Raw genomic sequence first — 18,731 nt, forward strand, 5'->3', positions numbered from 1 at the left:
ATAAACATCAAAGCTCCATCACCTCTTACGAAGTAGACACTTGAAACCTTTGAGGTCACTGTTAATAATTTTCTGTGCACTCCTTTATGCCGAATCAATTTCAATTAAATCAATTAAAATGGCAACTGGCAATCAATTTAAATTTCACATCATTGATCTAATAAGATTAAGATTACTAAGGATATTTGAGGGACATCAGGAAATGCTGGGTTGGCATCTCTGCTTCATTATGATGTCAAGTTGGGAGATGAGCAAATTTGATTTCTTAGTGCTCCCAGATCTCAGGTATGCAAGAGACAGCCCAGCAAAACGACACCCTCCCTTTCCTAGCAGCCCTAAATCATGGAAAATGGGGGATGGAGAGTGATAACCAGGTGTGATAAGCAAGCTATTAAGAAAAATCTTTTATTTGAACAGCCTCAAGCATTAATGTTTAAAAGTGCATTGGCACTGAGAGTTTTTTATAGAAGAAAAATAACTGCATCTTTGAAAGAAGAGATACTTCACAGCAGGCAGGTAGGTTGGAAAGAAAGGGCATTGGTTTTGGAGACAACTAGTTATCTTACCCACTGGGGTGATTAATTTTACATGTCAACTTGACTGAGCCACAGGGTGCTCAGATATTTGTCAAATGTTATTTTGAGTGTGTCTGTGAGGGTGTTTTTGGATGAGATTAACATTTGAATAGGTAGAGGAATAAAGCAGATTGCTCTCTCCAGTGTGGGTGGGCCTCAACCAATCAGTCAAAGACTTGCACAGAACAAAAAGGTTAATGCCCCCCTCAAGTAAAAGTGAACCCCTCCTGCCTGTCTTGTCTCCCGGCCTTTGCACTTGAACTGTAACACTGGCTCTTCTTGGGTTTTCAGCCTGCCAATATTTGGACTGGAATGACACCAGTGGCTGTCCTGGGTCCCCAGCTTTCTGACTGTAGATCTTGGCCCCCATAATCATGAGAGCTAGTTCCTAATGGACACTCAGTTAATCAATTCACTGCCCCACCTCTCTTTCCCTGCCTATGCTTGTATCTCCTATATAATATTTTATATGTATCTCCTATTGGTTCTGTTTCTCTGAAGAATCCTTGCATCTACTAGTTTTAATTGTGTAGCATTGCAGCTCTCTGGGCCTCAGTTTCTTTATCTGTAATATGGGTTTCATGACAACTACCTTGCAAAGTTATTGTATGAACTAAATATGGAATTTAAAATGCCAAATGTGCAAATAGGTGCACAATCAGTATTAGCTCCAGATTTGCCCTTTGTGATAACATTGGTAACCTGTGCCTTTGAAATAAAAACAGCATCTAATGGTAATATTAAGTATTCATGATTTTGAAAATGACTGTCAAATGATGAAACCTCCGTGGTTTCCAATATAAACACCTAAAGTGTTCTTGCTGGAGATGAGACACGTACTTTTCTTTGTCTTTTCCTCTCTTGTAGCTTTACTGGAGGTCCTACCACTATAGCTTTGCCCTGATACCTGTCACATGCAAGAGGTAGTGGAGGTGCTGTGTAAATTACCTTCTGTCTTGCCCTGCAGGACTGACTGTCCAGGAGAGTTTGTCTCATTTCTCCTGGGGAATACAGGATGTGGGATTGCAGTGGTGCTGTCTCCTGAGAACTGTGGAGAAAGGGCCGCTTAGATCTTGGGGACCTCACCTACAAGGCTGGGGGATCTGTTAGATGGGCTCCCTTCCATGTGGGTTTTAAGGTGCGATACCCTCCTGCACTCCAAGGGCTGATGCCTCTCTCTGAGTTCACCCAGGTATGACAAGCAGACTCATTAAGCCCAAAGGGAGATTTACTCTGATGCTATGGGAGAGATGGGTGCCTGGAGTACTCTGTGTGCTGAACCTACACAGTGCCCCCAACCTTTCATTAGTGTCAGACTCATATGGGGGTGAAGCTATCTAAACTACTAACACTTGGGCTGGAGAGCCTGACATGACAGTTTCAGAGTAAGGTCTCGAAATCTACATTTTGAAGAAGCCTGCCCAGATACTTCTGCAACAGGGAGGTCATGGATTTGGGGGAGCAGACTGGGGTGCAGAAGAGAGAATGATGCTACTGTACAATCCTCTCATTCACTGGTTCTTGATCTACCATCCCAGGTAGCCTGGTCTCTTGAGTTGCTTTTTAAAAAAATATTATTTGTTTGGTTATGCTGGGTTGTAGTTGCAGCACACGGGATCTTTGATCTTTGTTACAGCATGTGGGATCTTTAATTGTGGCATGCAACCTGTTAGTTATGGCACGTGGGATCTAGTTCCTTGACCAGGGATTGAACCTGGGCCCTCTGCATTGGGAGCACAGAGTCTTAGCCACTGGACCACCAGGGAAGTCTCTAGTCTCTCAAGCTGATTCCTCTTCACCCTCACTGCCACCACCCTCGCTCAGGATATCATCATCCCCTGCACAGATCAATGCAACAGCTTCCGGACTGGATGTTTCGTCCTTCTCCAGTGCCTCTTCTCATCTTTTGATATACAGATCTGATCAGCATAGTCTCCAGTCTAAAACCCTTCAGTGTCTCCTCATTGTCTCTAAATTCCTTCTGTTGAGTCACTCAGTCGTGTCTGACTCTTTGTGACCCCATGGACTACAGCACGCCAGGCTTCCCTGTCCATCACCAACTCCCAGAGCTTACTCAAACTCACGTCCATTGAATCAGTGATGCCATCCAACCGTCTCATCCTCTGTCATCCCCTTCTCCTGCCTTCAACTGATCCTTCCCAGCATCAGGGTCTTTTCAAATGAGTCAGTTCTTCGTATCAGGTGGCTGAAGTACTGGGGTTTCAGCTTCAGCATCAGTCCTTCCAATGAATATTCAGGACTGATTTCCTTTAGGATTGACTGGTTTGATCTCCTTGCAGTCCAAGGGACTCTCAAGACTCTTGAGAGTCCCTTGGAACTTAAGGGGACTTGGAAATTCCTTAAGGGGCTCAAACAAACAAGGCATTCACATTCATGACTGGGTCCCTTTTCAGCCTGGCTTCCTGCTGGCTGATCCCTTCTCCCTCTCTCTCCACCTGTAATCATACTAGCCTTCCTTGTGTTCCTGGAATGCACCAAGCTTTCTCTCCAACCTTGACCTTAGAAGAGGCTATTCCCTCTCCCTGAGACACCTTCCCAATTCCCATTTGCCCTAGTTTACTGCCTCTTCCTCTTTGAGATCTCAGCTTCTTGAGGGAGGTTTTCCTGATCTTCAGAGTCAGGGAATTCCCTCCCCAAAGTGTAACTAATGTTCCCTTTCACATCACCTGTTATGTTACTATGATTCTTTCTCTGATGAGTGCCTTCCTCATTAAAAGGCTTCCCTGGTGGCTCAGAGGTTAAAGTGTCTGCCTGCAATGCGGGAGACCCGGGTTCGATCCCTGGGTTGGGAAGATCCTCTGGAGAAGGAAATGGCAGCCAACTCCAGTATTCTTGCCTGGAGAATCCCATGGATGGAGGAGCCTGGTAGGCTACAGTCCACGGGGTCGCAAAGAGTCGGACACGACTGAGCGACTTCCCTTTCACTTTTCACTTCACTTTCCTCATTAAAACACAAAATCCATGTATGGGAGAACCATGTCTATCATGTCTACTGAATTTCACCAACACTCAGTAAAGGCAGACACATAGCAGACACTCAGTAGTAATGATTTGTTAGTAAATAACTTCTCCAAAGTTCTTATCATCTTAGCAATTTTCTATCTGCTTGATGATTAAAGAGAAAATAAACACACTCTGCTAATTATAGCACCCAGTTCAGTTCAGAGGGCACTTACTCTCGGAATCTTTCCTGACACATTCCTTCCAAATCAGATGACCTTCCTACAAGGTCCTAGAATTCTACATTTAAATTTACCTCTGGTACTCCTCATATCTATTTTGCTTGACTTCAAGGTCAAGAAATGTCATATTCATCCCTGTATCCCTAACACATAGATAAAGTGCTGGGTACATGGTAGGATCTCAATAAACTTGTTTTTAGATGAATTACTGGATGATTGTATAACTGCGACTAGAAAGGGTTAAACAAACAAAAAAGAGATACAAAGAATGGAGGGGCTATTGCAAGGAAGAACAAAAGATTTTAATTCTTGGTTGGGGCACAAGGCTGGGCCATTCACAGTACATGTATGTATGTGGGGCCTTCTAGAACTGGCATGTAGAAACTTGGTTGTAAGGAGAACCTTGAACATCTACACTGTGTAGAACTTAACTCCAGGCACTGAGAATTGGTTGCCCCAAAGAAAAAAGCCACAGCAAAAGTAATATATCATATATAATACGAGGGACAGAAATCCTAAAGCATTTAGATGGCATATTTTCTCTCTTTCTTCTTAAAAAAATCCAACATGACTGCATGCATCCTTGCCAATGGCTTTGATTTTCTCATATCAGGTCCACGTGCCATTGTCCTTCTCAAGTGCCTTTCTAAAAACCCATAGGAGAGTTGAATACCATACAGCTCAGATTTCAGGATCCAGACTCCCCACCAAAGAAATGGACCAATGTCAGTTGTGGAAAACCCACATATCACCTTCGCTGCAATATCAGTCACTGAAGGTTCTTCAAACCATGAGGTGACATAACAGCGCAATCTCATGGCCATCTTGAATTGTCCAAACAAGAAACACCAACTATATTTTTGATTTCATTTAGAACATTTAATGCAAAGGGGTCAATGGCAAAGGATTTCAAGGTTGATGATTTTTTCAGAGACAGACATGAAGCATTTGGAATCTGTGGGGGTTTCCTAATGGGAACGGGAACTCTTTACCATGCAAAAGATACCATAAGACACAGAGTTGTAGGGAAGTAATGAAAAGAATAATTCCTGGCAGAATGTGTCCAAACTAGAAAGATATGTGAACACTTCCACCATCTACTAGTTAGAGGGGCCATCAGGGCACTCAGAACAAGCAGATATTTTTCAGCCATGAAGACTACAAGAGACTGGAATCAAGGGTCCATTTCAAGCCTCAAACAAAACACTTTCTTGAATGGCCACAATGAACTTCAGAATGAAAATGAAATGGGAGTGGACATGAGCCAGGATGCACGTGTCACTATGCTAACTCCTACCGATGAACTGATGCGAGAGCTTAATGATCCCCCAAAGAAGTCTGTGTTTAGGAAACTAAACATAAAGCTCATACCAAGGAGAATTTCTCTGAAGGCACAAAGACCTGGTACAATTAGAAATATTCCTAATTGCAGACTATGTGAAACAGGGTGTGAAGATCCTAAAATCTGTTGAAGGTAAAGCCCAAGAAGGCAGCAGGTTGAAGAAAGACTGTCTTGGAAACCGGGAAGGGCATGCCGTTGGTAGGGCATGATCAAACAACACTGAAGGAAGGAGAGGCAACGGAAGACTCCAGTGGGACAAAGGACTAATTCACGAGCAATCCTATCAAATTACTCATTCAATGTCCTCACATACTGTGAGCCCCTGGACAATTAACTGGGTTTTATGAGAAAAGGTTCATGCTATGGTCAGTTGAGTGTCACTGAGGAGAATGTTGAAGACTTGAATATATGAGGTACAACTCAGTGTATGTGGTGGGGGCGGGGGGTGCTTATGTATTTAAGAGTCCTCACCAAAGGTATATACATTTAAGAGCCATAGCCACTGCCACCGTACTAATCAAATCAAGACAACGAGAGCACAAAGGAATACAATTTGGGGCAATTTTGCCCATGGATAATGCAAAATGGCTATGTAGCGACTCTCTTTTATTACAAACCCATTTAAAAAATGATACTGTATTCACTCTTTTGAGAAGATGACACTGAAAATGAAATAAGAGCTGGTAAATAAGGAGAAAAGGGCAACAATTACACTTAAATCAGCAAAACACATTTAAACAGAGGCTTCACTCTCTGTGAGACACGGTGCTGGGAGATAGGAGAGCACAGCAAAACCAGATGACAACTGAGGGGGCCTATGGTCTGCAGGGGAGACAAAGACACCCATGCGCCCGTGCTGAGGCCAAGCTTCCGCTCCTGCCTCATGCCAGCTCATGTCCCTCTGTCAAAACTTTCATCCTTTGAGATCAAGCTCTTCTCCCTGCATTTCTTCTCAAGGTTATTAATGCCTTATTCACACGATCACCTAAGTGAAGAAGACTCAGAGTCACCTGTACTCCTCCTGTCCCCTCCCAACTCACATGTAATCAGTGAGCAAACCCTCTGAATTCTGTCTGTAAAATGGCTTTCCAGTCAGTCCCTGCTTCACCCCCATCCTTTATCACTGTGTTAAACCACCTCCCTTTGGCCCCTTCCCAGGCCATTAGAATAACCTACTAGTTATGCTTTGCTCTCTAGTCTCTGCCCTCCCCCATTCATTCCCCTTTAATTAACTTCCAACTTCTATCGACAGAGTTACTCCTTCAGCAAATCTCCCTTACCCTCTATTCCCAGATGAGGTTATGTTCCAGTTCTGTGCCATCACTGCACATCTATGCGTCTCTGCCACGGCACATATAACCTATCCTTATGGCTAGACTGGGTGCTCCTTTAATCCCTAGTGTCTACCACAGAGCCTGTTGCTCATTGGAAGAACAGGATGGAAGAACAAACAGATATTCAACAGACACTGTATAATGAATAGATTATTGGTATGAACAGTGCACTTAGAGAGGACAGAGAGATTGGTTCTACCTGAGAGATAAGGTAAGGCTTCTCAGAAGAGGTGATGTCTCATCCTGGCTTGGTCTTTTTTATTATACCATATTCATAACAACTTGGTGAAATAGATTCTGTCCCCATTTTTACAACTAAGGAAACTTAATCTCTGACAAGTAACTTGCCCAAAGTTAATACACCTATGATATGCTTTATAATGGATTTCTTTTTTTTATTATTTTATTTTTATTTTTATATAATGGATTTATATGGAATACTAAAGAGTTTGGATTTTATTCCTTAGGCAACTGGGAGTCATCAATTTTTTTTTTTTAGGAGGGAAATAATGTCATCAGATATATATTTAAATTAACTCTGGCCACTGAAGTTGGAAGTTAAAGGAGAATGAATGGGGCAAGGGAGAGACTAGAGAGCAAAATCATAACTAGTAGGTTATTCTAATGGCCTGGGAAAAAGCCAAAGGGAGGTGATTTAACACACTGACAAGGATGAGGGTGAGGCAGAGACTGACTAGAAAGCCATTTTACAAACAGAATTCAGAGGGTTTGCTCACTGATTACATGTGAGTGGGGAGGGGACGGGAGGAGTACAGGTGACTCCAAGCCTTCTTCACTCTGGTGATGGTGTGAATAAGGCATTAATAACCTTGAGAAGAAAGATAGGGAGGAGAACTGGATGGAGACCTGGTGGGAAAGACAACTGGGTTGACTTTGGATATTTTAAATTTGAGATGCCAGTGGACTACTCATCAGAGGTTCACATCTTTTAAGGATATTAATGTAAGGAACTGAAGCTTCATAGCAGTCTAAGATGTATTTGAAAGTAACTTTGAAGTAGGGGATGGTTAAAGCAATGGGAGTGGGCGAGGCTCTCTATACAGCATGCAAAAGGAGAAGAACCAAGAGGACTTCCTCCAGGGGGCATCAACATTTGGGGAGTGGTAGAGGGAGGCGGCAAGCCCCCCACCTGAGAAGGAGCCATTAGAAACCAAAGGGGAGAACCAAGGGGTCACTATCATGCTCATGGAATAGATGAGCACTAAGGAGGAAAAACGTAACGCTATCCAATGATGATACAGATGAGCCAGTTATGAAGAGACCTGATATGTGACCATCAGGTTCATAGCACCATGACACAGCTGAAATTAGACATGGAGAAGCCTGGAAATTAAATAGAATAGACTGAGAGATACCAGAAAGAGCCATCAAACATAGCTCATGTACACATAACAAGGAATCTGATTCACATTTTCTCTTCTAGGAGCTGCAAATATTACTGGATTTTATTCCTTAGTAAAGAGGCAAAGGAAGCTTTTTTCAGGGACAACCGGGGAAAACCATACCCTACTGCCTGTACATAGATGCTAGAATTTTTAAATTGAATTAACGAGTGAACTGTAAACACATTTGACCTAAACCTACCTTAGACAATTTATTAGGAACTCCCAGAAAGCAGGGCCCTCTTACAGTAATAGTGGCTCCAGGAAGTGCTAGGGAGGACATTTGCAGAGATGCAGTGACTTTCAGAAAACTCCAATATTTTATATGTATTAAAGTCAGTCTCTACTGCTGTTCTGTTTTGATTATCCTAAGAATACTGGCCTAGCAGTTCTTACCAAGTTAAACGTGTTGTATGCAACCCAGCAATCACTTCTAGGTACTTTTCTAATGAATGAAAACTGATGTTTATACAAAAACCTGTATGTGCACGCTTTTATTTATCCTTTTTAAAGATTTTATCTTGATATGGACCATTTTTAAAGTCTTTATTGAATGTGTTACAATATTACTTCTGCTGGTATGTTTTGGTTTTCTGCACTGCAAGGCATATGGGATCTTAGTTCCCCGACCAGGGATCGAATCCACACCCCCTGCACTGCAAGGTGAACTCTTAACCACTGGACTGCCAGAGAAGTCACTGTGAAGGCTTACCAGCGTTATTAGTATTTGCCCAGATTGGAAACAATTTACATGTCCTTCACCTGGGGAATGGATAAATAACTGTGGTATATCCATCCAACTCAATGCTAAAAAGTGAGCGTGAATGAACAGTGACACACACCCTCAGCTTTGGTACGGTTCAGTGCATCATAGCAAGTGAACGAAGCCAGACTTTATGAGTCCCATGACATGACATTCTGTAAAGGGCAAAACTAAGAACAGAAAACCCATCAGTGGCTTCCAGATGCTGGAGGTAATGAGAAGCGTTGACAACATGGGGGTAGCAGGGAGAGTATTTTCTGGAGTTATAAAACTGTTATATCTTGACTGTGGTGGCGGTTGTTATATAACCACATGTATTTATTAAAACTTGCAGAACTGTACATTAAAAATGGTGATTTTACTGTATGTAAATTACACCTTATTAGAAACAATGAGAAAAAAGAATACCAGCCTGGGAATTAAGAGAACTGGGATCTAGTTTCAGTTTTGCCACTGACTAGCTGGGTAACCACAGACCATCCTCTAACCGTCTTTGGGTCTTGGTGCTCAAAATTGTAAAATGAGATTGGAAATTTTCTCAAAAAGTCTACTGATGTGCTCTAACAAAGACTCCTTTCTTTAAGCAAGGTGGTGGACCAGATGGCCTATTCCAATTCAGATGGCCTACTTTAGTTGCTAAAGTATCGTTGTGGGGGTGACTGGACTAAAATACTCAGTCTGTACACATGGTTCTGAAAAGTCTTCTTGGCTTAGGGAGTAGTGTTTCTAATTTGCGTTGTTCCATAAGATGGAGCTTTGGGCAAGTCCATCTGGTCATGTAATTCTCAACTAAAATTTGACACATATATTTTTGACAATGTGGAAAAAGCCCTTTGGGAAACACTAATGTTTAATGAGCTATAACTGGCCTTGGTAAACAATCATACTCTTATTTTTTTTTTCCATTTTGCAGGCACCAATTAAAAAGGCCTTTGAAGACTGGCAGCATTTACTGTCTTCATTTGCCTTATCCTCCAGCAGGAACATCGCTTTCTACTGCTTAAATTTACCCAACCTTCACAGTTACTGTTACATTTTTATATTATCCATGTATCTATAGCCAAGAAAGACACTGAAAAGGGCACTGCAGGAGTGGTTCTACCCTACAGTGTTCCTGGGGTTGAGGGAAGCAATTACAGCTCAAAGGGGAAGATATTAAGAATAAAACTGTAATCTTGATGATGATGTTAAAAGTTTACACTTTTGACCTTGTGAAGCAGGGGTCCACAAACTATGAACTAGAAATTGTGCTTGTAAATAAAGTTTTATTGGTGCACTACTATGCCCCATTCACTTCAGACTGTCTGTGGTTGCTCTCCCATGACGGGTGGGGGCGGGGTTTTACAACAGACATTCTATGGCCTATAAAGACTAAAATACCTACTATCTAGCTCTTCCCAGGATAAGTCTGCCAGCCCACTTTCATAGACTATGCCATGAACTGTGCTATATAGTTTTCACATAAAATCTCATGCAATCCTCATATCATTGCTGTGAAATAGGAATAACTCACTGGACAGATCAGAGGTGATATAGTGTAATGGATAGTTTGCTGTGAAGTCAGACAGACCTGTAGGAGGCTTTTTACTAGCTGTCCGAAACTGCATCTATTATTTATATTCTCTGACCTCAGTTTCCCCACAAGTAAATTGAAGCTAACGACAGTACTGATTATGCTAGGGTAAATGTCAAGGGTTGATGTGACAATTAGTGCATTGCTTTGCATATAGTAAATATTTAATACTCATCAGCTATATGAGAAACAGCTTTTAGTATCCCTGGGTGTTTTTCTTCCTAGAAATATCCTGTAATAAAGAGCTAAGGATGCCCCCTGTAAGTTTGATTATAGATTAATTTGGTGGATCCCAGAATAATTTGCACCACTCTGTGTATTACATAAAGTACCTTTTTTTTCCTTGTCTCTCATGCATCGAGCATAATAAATAACATAATGATATTATTTCCTGCTCTGTACTGCATTTCACAAAAGACAGCTGGAGGTGCCCTGATATGGCTGAGTTTCCTGCAGGAACATGGAAGCAAGCAAGACCACCAGATGAATAGCCTGGCCACTCCACAGAAGACCAAAAGGCTGCAGGAGGGAAGGAAGCACCTCAAAGGCACCAAAGGGAACGAGAGTAAAGCAGGGCCAAACACTGATTATGTTGCTGGCAAATATCAGGCAGTTACAGGGCCATTGTGAATAAAGGCAGGGCAGTTAGAGACCAGCATTTTAGCTGAAGGATGGTTTTGGCTTTAGATAATGAGCTGCTTCAGGAATTTTTGTCACAATTCATTGAAAGAGCCCATAAATGGATGTATTTACTATGAGTCCACCATACACATTTTTAAAGCACCTTACAGTTTTTCTCTCTGGTCAGCATGCAGAAGAGGGGCAGGAAGAAAAAGGAGGGCAGAAACGTCATCTCTCCTGTGCTCAGATAACCTACAGTGACAGGCCGGAGCCCTCCTGGTCTATTTGTGACGATTTTGGCCATATTACTGTCATGGGGCTCCTGGTGGCTAAGTGACAGTGACTGGTATAGAAGAAAAGTTTCAGGCAAATTTTAAAACATCAGTTAAAAGTTAGAAAATTAGCCTTAATTATCTATTAGTTTACTTCCTCTAGAAACAGGGTAGAATGAGCTTTCAGATGGATGTATCTAATTTGGAGGTCTGATTACAAACTGGAGTAACTGATTTCTGTATAATTTCTACATCCAAAAGGATGTTGTTTCCTTGAGAGGAAATCTTTAGAGTCCATTCATTTGTTTCATTTTGGAGTTGATTTCCAAGTTTGTGGCAGGTTCTTTTGAATGCCTCTAGTGGGCATTCAAGACTTCATCCTTGGAGAACTGGGTTCCTCTTTAGAAATGGCAGCCCAATATTTAGCTATAGATCTTGTAAATAAAGTGGGTAATCAAGCATGGAGAAACATGGTGGGTCCAAGATAAAGCTTGGAAAAAAATAAATAATCCAATTATAAAATAAGTAAAGCATCTATAATAGATGTTTACCCAGAGAAGATACACAAATGGCCAGTAAGAACTTGAAAAGGTGTCCAATATCATTAGCTATCAGGGAAATACAAATCAATATCACAGTGACATTCTACTTTACACATATTAGAATGGTTATAATAAAAAAGACATACAATAACAAGTGTTGGCAACTATGTGGAGAAACTGAGACCCTCATAGACTGCTTGTGGGAATATAAAAGGGTACAGGTTGCTCTGGAAAACAGTCTGGCAGCTCCTGTAATGGTTACACATGGGAGTTACCTTATGACTCTAAAATTCCATGCCCAGGTATATAACCAAGAGAAATGAAAAGAAGTCTATACAAAATGTTGCACAAGAATGTTCAAAACAATATTATAGAAAATATCCAAGATTCATAAACAATCCAAGTGTCCAACTGATGAATGAATAAATCAAACGTGGTACACTCATATGATGAAATACAATTTGGCAATTAAAAAAAAAAGAAATATTGACACACACTTACAACATGAGTGAACCTTAGGAACATTATTCTAAGTGAAAGTAGCCAATTGCAGAAGACCACGTATTGGATTATTCCATTCATAGGCAAGGTCTAGAACAGGCAAATAGAAAGCAGATTAATGGTTTTTAAAAGCTGCTGGTTGGGAGCATTGGGAAGAAATGGGGAATGACTATTAGTGGGTATTGGGTTTCTTTCTGGCGTGATGAAAATGTTTCAAAATTAATTGTGGTGATGGGTGCACAACTCTGTGACTGTACTAAAAAATCATTGAATTTACACTTTAAGTAGTTAAACTGTATATTCTGTGAACTCAATATTCTGTAGGTTATCTCAATAAAGCATAGTATAAAAATAAAGCTTTGATATAAATTAAGGAGGTTGATTTAATTTTGTGGCTTCTATTGCGGACCACCAACTATGTACTGTGCTTACTGTCATACTGCCCTGAGTGACATATATATTTGAGCTCATTTAATTCTCATAACACCCTATGAGGTGAGTAGATTTACTGATCTCACTTTTCAGAGATCAGGAAATTGGAAACCAGACAGATTAAGTAACTTCCATGAAATAACACACCAGTAAGTGTTGGGGCCGAGATTGAAAATTCAGGCCTGTGTGAAATTCACGGTTTCTCCTTGTTTCTTTTAAAATATTTTAAACAGTTAATATGAACATATTTCAAGACACAAAATGACTTAAAGAGCATAAATCCTGTATCTCCCTTCTTTCCTGTCGCGCAGGTAAGAGTCTGTATTAGCTTCTTATGTATCATTTCCTTATGCACATAAAGCACATATGCATATTTCTCCCTCTTTCATTTGCAAATGCAGCATCCTCTCGCTCCACCTTGCTCTGCACCTTGCTTTTTCTACTTCATTCAGCATCTCCAGATCCTTCCATATCATTAGTCTTCAATCTCGTGTTTATAACTTCCGAGAACACAACATTGCCCCGATGTACCACAGCGTATTTATCTGGCCTCCCAATGGTGGACACTCAGGTTCTTCCTAAACTTTTGCTACTCTGTTAAAGCTTATGTTTTGAAATTGCCTTCCAAAGCATGAAGGAAACACTGAAGAAACTCAATCAATTGTGAATTAAGTAATCATCCTCACAAACTGGCTCCTTTGAAGGCAACAATCCTCATTTAAATGTGTTCAGTTCAGTTCAGTCGCTCAGTCGTGTCTGACTCTTTGCGACCCCATGAATCGCTGAATCGCAGCACGCCAGGCCTCCCTGTCCATCACCATCTCCCGGAGTTCACTCAGACTCATGTCCATCGAGTCCGTGATGCAATCCAGCAATTTCATCCTCGGCCGTCCCCTTCTCCTCCTGCCCCCAATCTCTCCCAGCATCAGAGTCTTTTCCAATGAGTCAACTCTTCCCATGAGGTGGCCAAAGTACTGGAGTTTCAGCTTTAGCATCATTCCTTCCAAAGAAGTCCCAGGGCTGATCTCGTTCAGAATGGACTGGTTGGATCTCCTTGCAGTCCAAGGGACTCTCAAGAGTCTTCTCCAACACCACACTTCAAAAGCATTAATTCTTCGGTGCTCAGCCTTCTTCACAGTCCAACTCTCACATCCATACATGACCACTGGAAAAACCATAGCCTTGACTAGACAGACCTTAGTCGGCAAAGTAATGTCTCTGCTTTTGAATATGCTATCTAGGTTGGTCATAACTTTTCTTCCAAGGAGTAAGCATTTTTTAATTTCATGGCTGCAGTCACCATCTACAGTGATTTTGGAGCCCAGAAAAATAAAGCCTGACACTGTTTCCACTGTTTCTCCATCTATTTCCCATGAAGTGAAGGGACCGGATGCCATGATCTTCGTTTTCTGAATGTTGAGCTTTAAGCCAGCATTTTTGCTCTCCTCTTTCACTTTCATCAAGAGGCTTTTTAGCTCCTTTTCACTTTCTGCCATAAGGGTGGTGTCATCTGCATATCTCAGGTTATTCATATTTCTCCCGGCAATCTTGATTCCAGCTTGTGTTTCTTCCAGTCCAGCGTTTCTCATGATGTACTCTGCATAGAAGTTAAATAAGCAGGGTGACAACATACAGCCTTGACATACTCCTTTTCCTATTTGGAACCAGTCTGTTTTTCCATGTCCAGTTCTAACTGTTACTTCCTGACCTGCATATAGGTTTCTCAAGAGGCAGGTCAGGTGGTCTGGTATTCCCATCTCTTTCAGAATTTTCCACAGTTTATTGTGATCCACACAGTCAAAGGCTTTGGCATAGTCAATAAAGCAGAAATAGATGTTTTTCTGGAACTCTCTTGCTTTTTCCATGATTCAGCGGATGTTGGCAACTTGATCTCTGGTTCCTCTGCCTTTTCTAAAACCAGCTTGAACATCAGGGAGTTCACGGTTCACGTATTGCTGAAGCCTGGCTTGGAGATTTTTGAGCATTACTTTACTAGCATGTGAGATGAATGCAATTGTGTGGTAGTTTGAGCATTCTTTGGCATTGCCTTTCTTTGGAACTGGAATGAAAACTGACCTTTTCCAGTTCTGTGGCCACTGCTGAGTTTTCCAAATTTGTTGGCATATTGAGTGCAGCACTTTCATAGCATCATCTTTCAGGATTTGAAACAGCTCAACTGGAATTCCATCACCTCCACTAGCTTTGTTCGTAGTGATGCTTTCCAAGGCCCACTTGACTTCACTTTCCAAGATGTCTGGCTCTAGATTAGTGATCACATCATCATGATTATCTGGGTTGTGAAGATCTTTTTTGTACAGTTCTTCCATGTATTCTTGCCACCTCTTCTTAATATCTTCTGCTTCTGTTAGGTCCATACCATTTCTGTCCTTTATCAAGCCCATCTTTGCATGAAATGTTCCCTTGGTATCTCTAATTTTCTTGAAGAGATCTCTAGTCTTTCCCATTCTCTTGTTTCCCTCTATTTCTTTGCATTGATCGCTGAGGAAGGCTTTCTTATCTCTTCTTGTTACTCTTTGGAACTCTGCATTCAGATGCTTATATCTTTCCTTTTCTCCTTTGCTTTTCGCCTCTCTTCTTTTCACAGCTATTTGTAAGGCCTCCCCAGACAGCCATTTTGCTTTTTTACATTTCTTTTCCATATGTTAGTAGGAAAATATTTCTTAAAAACAAAAATAAATTGCATTACACTGGAATCATAGTCCCATGTGAGCTGAGAAAGACAGTGTATCTCTAGAGACTGGAGAGGTGAGTTACACTCTTTCAAGGGAAAGTGCAGGGATTTCCCAAAATGAAGGAATGTTCTAAGACATCTGTTTATACCTATCTAGCATCTTATTTCCAGTGATGAATATTTTCAGAGATGAGGGATCAAATATTCAATACTGAATCACATTATCACTTGCCTGGTACATTTTTATATGATATGCAAGTTAAGTCACTCAGTTCACCTGGGTGGAATGGAGTTACAATTCTTATTATAGCAAACCTAGACCCACAATGTTTTAAGGCAACCCTAGCTGATTTTAGAACTTCTATTATGAATCATGACTTGTCAATTTCTGTTTCCCTTTTCTTTTTTTAAAGAAATCATCCTTTCAATAAGGCATGGATTTTCAAAGGCCATTCGACATAAAATGAGTTTGAACATTAACATGGAAAGGACAAGCAATAAAAAAAAGTAATAGGAGTGCAGACAAAATTTCCAAGAGCTAGAGAACATGATCTCTTCTTCTAAAGGGAATGAAATGAAAGAATTCTAAAGGCACTGCTTTTCAAAGTGAAAGAAAATGACAACTGAATCGAAAAGGCTGAACTCCGCATTACCTTCCCAGAACACAAACATATATTTAGCTTAATAGAGTTGAGTACTATCTCAGGAAAAATCTTATATATTATGCATCTAGGGCAATGAAAGCTGTAGAAAATGATTTTGCAGAGCAAACACATGGCAGACTGTAAGTAGCAGAGGCAAAAAAAAGAGAAAAGTCCAAAGGTACACTTGATGAGCTCAGGTCTCATTCTGTGTCTCACCCCAGGAGGAGAACAGCAGAGCGGAGGAAACGCCAGATGCTGAACAGAACCGGGCAGGGCGGCACTGTGACTGGAGCTGAAATGGTGTGTGTTTTCTGATTACAAATGTAGTACGGATTTATACTTGCAGATTGGAAAAATTTAGAAAAATAAAAAGCAACAGAATCACCCACGGTGTCACTCCCCATGGAAAACCATTATCAAAATAATGGCTAAACCATTTTCAACTCTTTTCCTATGTGCATATAAAAATATGTCTTTACAAAATTGGGCTTATATTATAAATGAAACTTTATATGTGACCTTTCCCCCTTCTACCTATTACTTTGAGTACTTTCCCATGTTTTCATATATTCCTTGAAGATATAATTCCAACGACTCCATTATATTGTATCTTCTCAGCTTATGTAGAATTATCTGATTCTCCCTGTATGGCTGAACTTCTAGGTTGTTTTTAATCTCTCAGTTTTATACATAGCACTGCAATGGACATTCCTCTGATAAATCTTTGAATCTCTCTGTACTTCTTAAGAAAAACTTAAAAGTATATCACTAAGTTGGATTCACATGTAAGTCACTTAGTGTACCTGTTAACTGTAAATTTACCACTGAAAGTCTCTGGAGACCAAAGCAGATAATGCACACCAAATAAACAATATATTTCCATATTACCTGAAGCCTGTATCTATCCTTCTAGAACGGTCATCTTTCAGGCAGTACTTTACTTCCTCTAGGCAAACAGACTATTACTGGGTTAATCTAAATGCAATAACATGAAACTTGGCTGACCCAGATTTCTTCAATATCAGTATGCATGCAATTACAATATTCTACAGGTTGAAAAATACCCAAGGCTCTCAAAAATACATATTTTATCATTCTTTCATCCAAAATGGTATACAATGAGCATTAAAATAAAACAGGGTCATAGCTGATGGCGGTTGATAGCAACCAGATCTTACCTAGACATATGAACTTACATATAACGTGCCTTAAAGTTTTCTTCAAGACTCAACTTTATTCTGTCACTTCTAGGTACAGGGCTTTTAAACGCTTTCAACAAACTGAAATTATTAATGATTCTTCTTTAGAACTATATGGTTGCAATATTCCAGTTTTAAATTCTCCATAGTCTATTTAAAATTTTATTCTATTTGCTTTTCAAAATGATAAATAGGGTTTGCAAAATTCCTAGAAAGTGTGTGTATACATACATATGTACATACATATATACGTGGTGTTGTTGTTTAGTCGCTAACTCATGTCTGAGTCTTTTGTGACCCCATGGACTGTAGCCTGTCAGGCTCCTCTGTCCATGGGATTCCGCAGGTAAGAATACTGGAGTGGGTTTGCCATTTCCTTCTCCAGGGGATCTTCCCGACCCAGGGATGGAAACTGCATCTCCTGCTTTGGCAGGCAGATTCTTTACCACTGAGCCACCTGGGAAGCCCCCACATGTATTTATACACACACACACACACACACACACACACATATATACACACACACGGACGGAGACATACCTCTAAAATGTTTTTCTCCCATTAGTCAGTGAAAAGCGAAGTAAAGCAAAACACAATAAAAATGCCACTTTTATCAGGGCCATATGAACCACAGTGTCGCTCAAATCCCAAGGCCCCTGCAGAATGGGAAGTTAGACTCAAATAGCGGGGCAGCACTGTGCAGCTGTGCCAGGTGCACACTGTGCAAATCTAGGGGGTGCAACGGTACCCTGATCTATGTTACTGGTACTCTCTGGGGCTTGTGCAGTGCACAACCTCTATAGCTGGATGTGATGGAAGACCTTGAAATTAGCTCAGATAATTCTGTTTGTTTATCCATTACTCATCTCTACCTCCTTCCCCCTAGTGAGCTATGAAAAAGAGAAATTTTAGGAGGGGAGTGACCTTTAAATCTGTATAGGTTTTTTTTTTTTTTTTAAGTGAAAGAATTGTGCAAAAAAACACACACCCCAAACCCCAAAACAAAACAATTGCGTTTTTCCCCAGCTCCCCTCTGTCACCATGGTAAGGGTTTCTTTCCTCCCGCCTCTCCTTGCATCCACCCACTAGACAGCAGCAGGGTACCTTGCGTGAGTAACTGTAGGTTTCTGACTTCTTCTCGCACCTTCAGCTGGAGCACCTGTTGCAAGATGAGCTGCCGGAGGTTCTCCTGGGCGATCCCCATTCGTTCAAGCTTTTTGTCTGTAAGTCTCAGCAGGGCTCGCCCTGCAGGGTTTCAAGAAATAAAAGGAAAAGCAGATGAACAACGCTGGAAAAGGATTTCCGTCTTCCTCTGGGCTGACCTTGCCCTAACAGAAGTCTCCATCTAAACACAGACACTTTAGAATAGAGGGTCCTCCTGTGTGCCTGCTGACAGGAATGGATAGGCAGGATGGAAAAAAAATCCACAAATTTAAAAAAGCACTTCAATTTTTATCTAGTTATTGGCAATCCCCGACTGACCCACGCATTGAGTTAAATAGAACAGCAACATTTTAACCTGGGTATTTGGGTCACGGATTGCACGTTTCCATAGAAACAATGCTCTCTGTTGGTGATGGGTTCTGAGGCTCGCCTATAGGAACCCGTGCCACTGACGAGCAGCCTGAAGAGTTA

At 41.0% G+C, this 18,731-nt stretch overlaps 1 protein-coding gene and 1 non-coding gene across 7 annotated transcripts in view; both read right to left on the reverse strand.

Moving 5' to 3' along the window:
- Nucleotides 1-18,731, reverse strand: part of SAMD12 (sterile alpha motif domain containing 12) — a 446,866-nt gene that overhangs the window by 176,760 nt on the left and 251,375 nt on the right. For all 6 annotated transcript variants that reach the window (XM_005689135.3, XM_018058375.1, XM_005689134.3 and 3 more), the window contains one exon: nt 18,201-18,341. In XM_005689135.3, the coding sequence (XP_005689192.1) occupies nt 18,201-18,341 (141 nt within the window). The remainder of the gene's footprint in view (nt 1-18,200; nt 18,342-18,731) is intronic.
- TRNAG-CCC lies at nt 2,269-2,341 on the reverse strand. Its single transcript has one exon. It is a non-coding gene; the product is annotated as a tRNA-Gly (tRNA).

Source organism: Capra hircus, chromosome 14, assembly GCF_001704415.2.
Source record: "Capra hircus breed San Clemente chromosome 14, ASM170441v1, whole genome shotgun sequence".
Classification (NCBI taxonomy): domain Eukaryota; kingdom Metazoa; phylum Chordata; class Mammalia; order Artiodactyla; family Bovidae; genus Capra; species Capra hircus.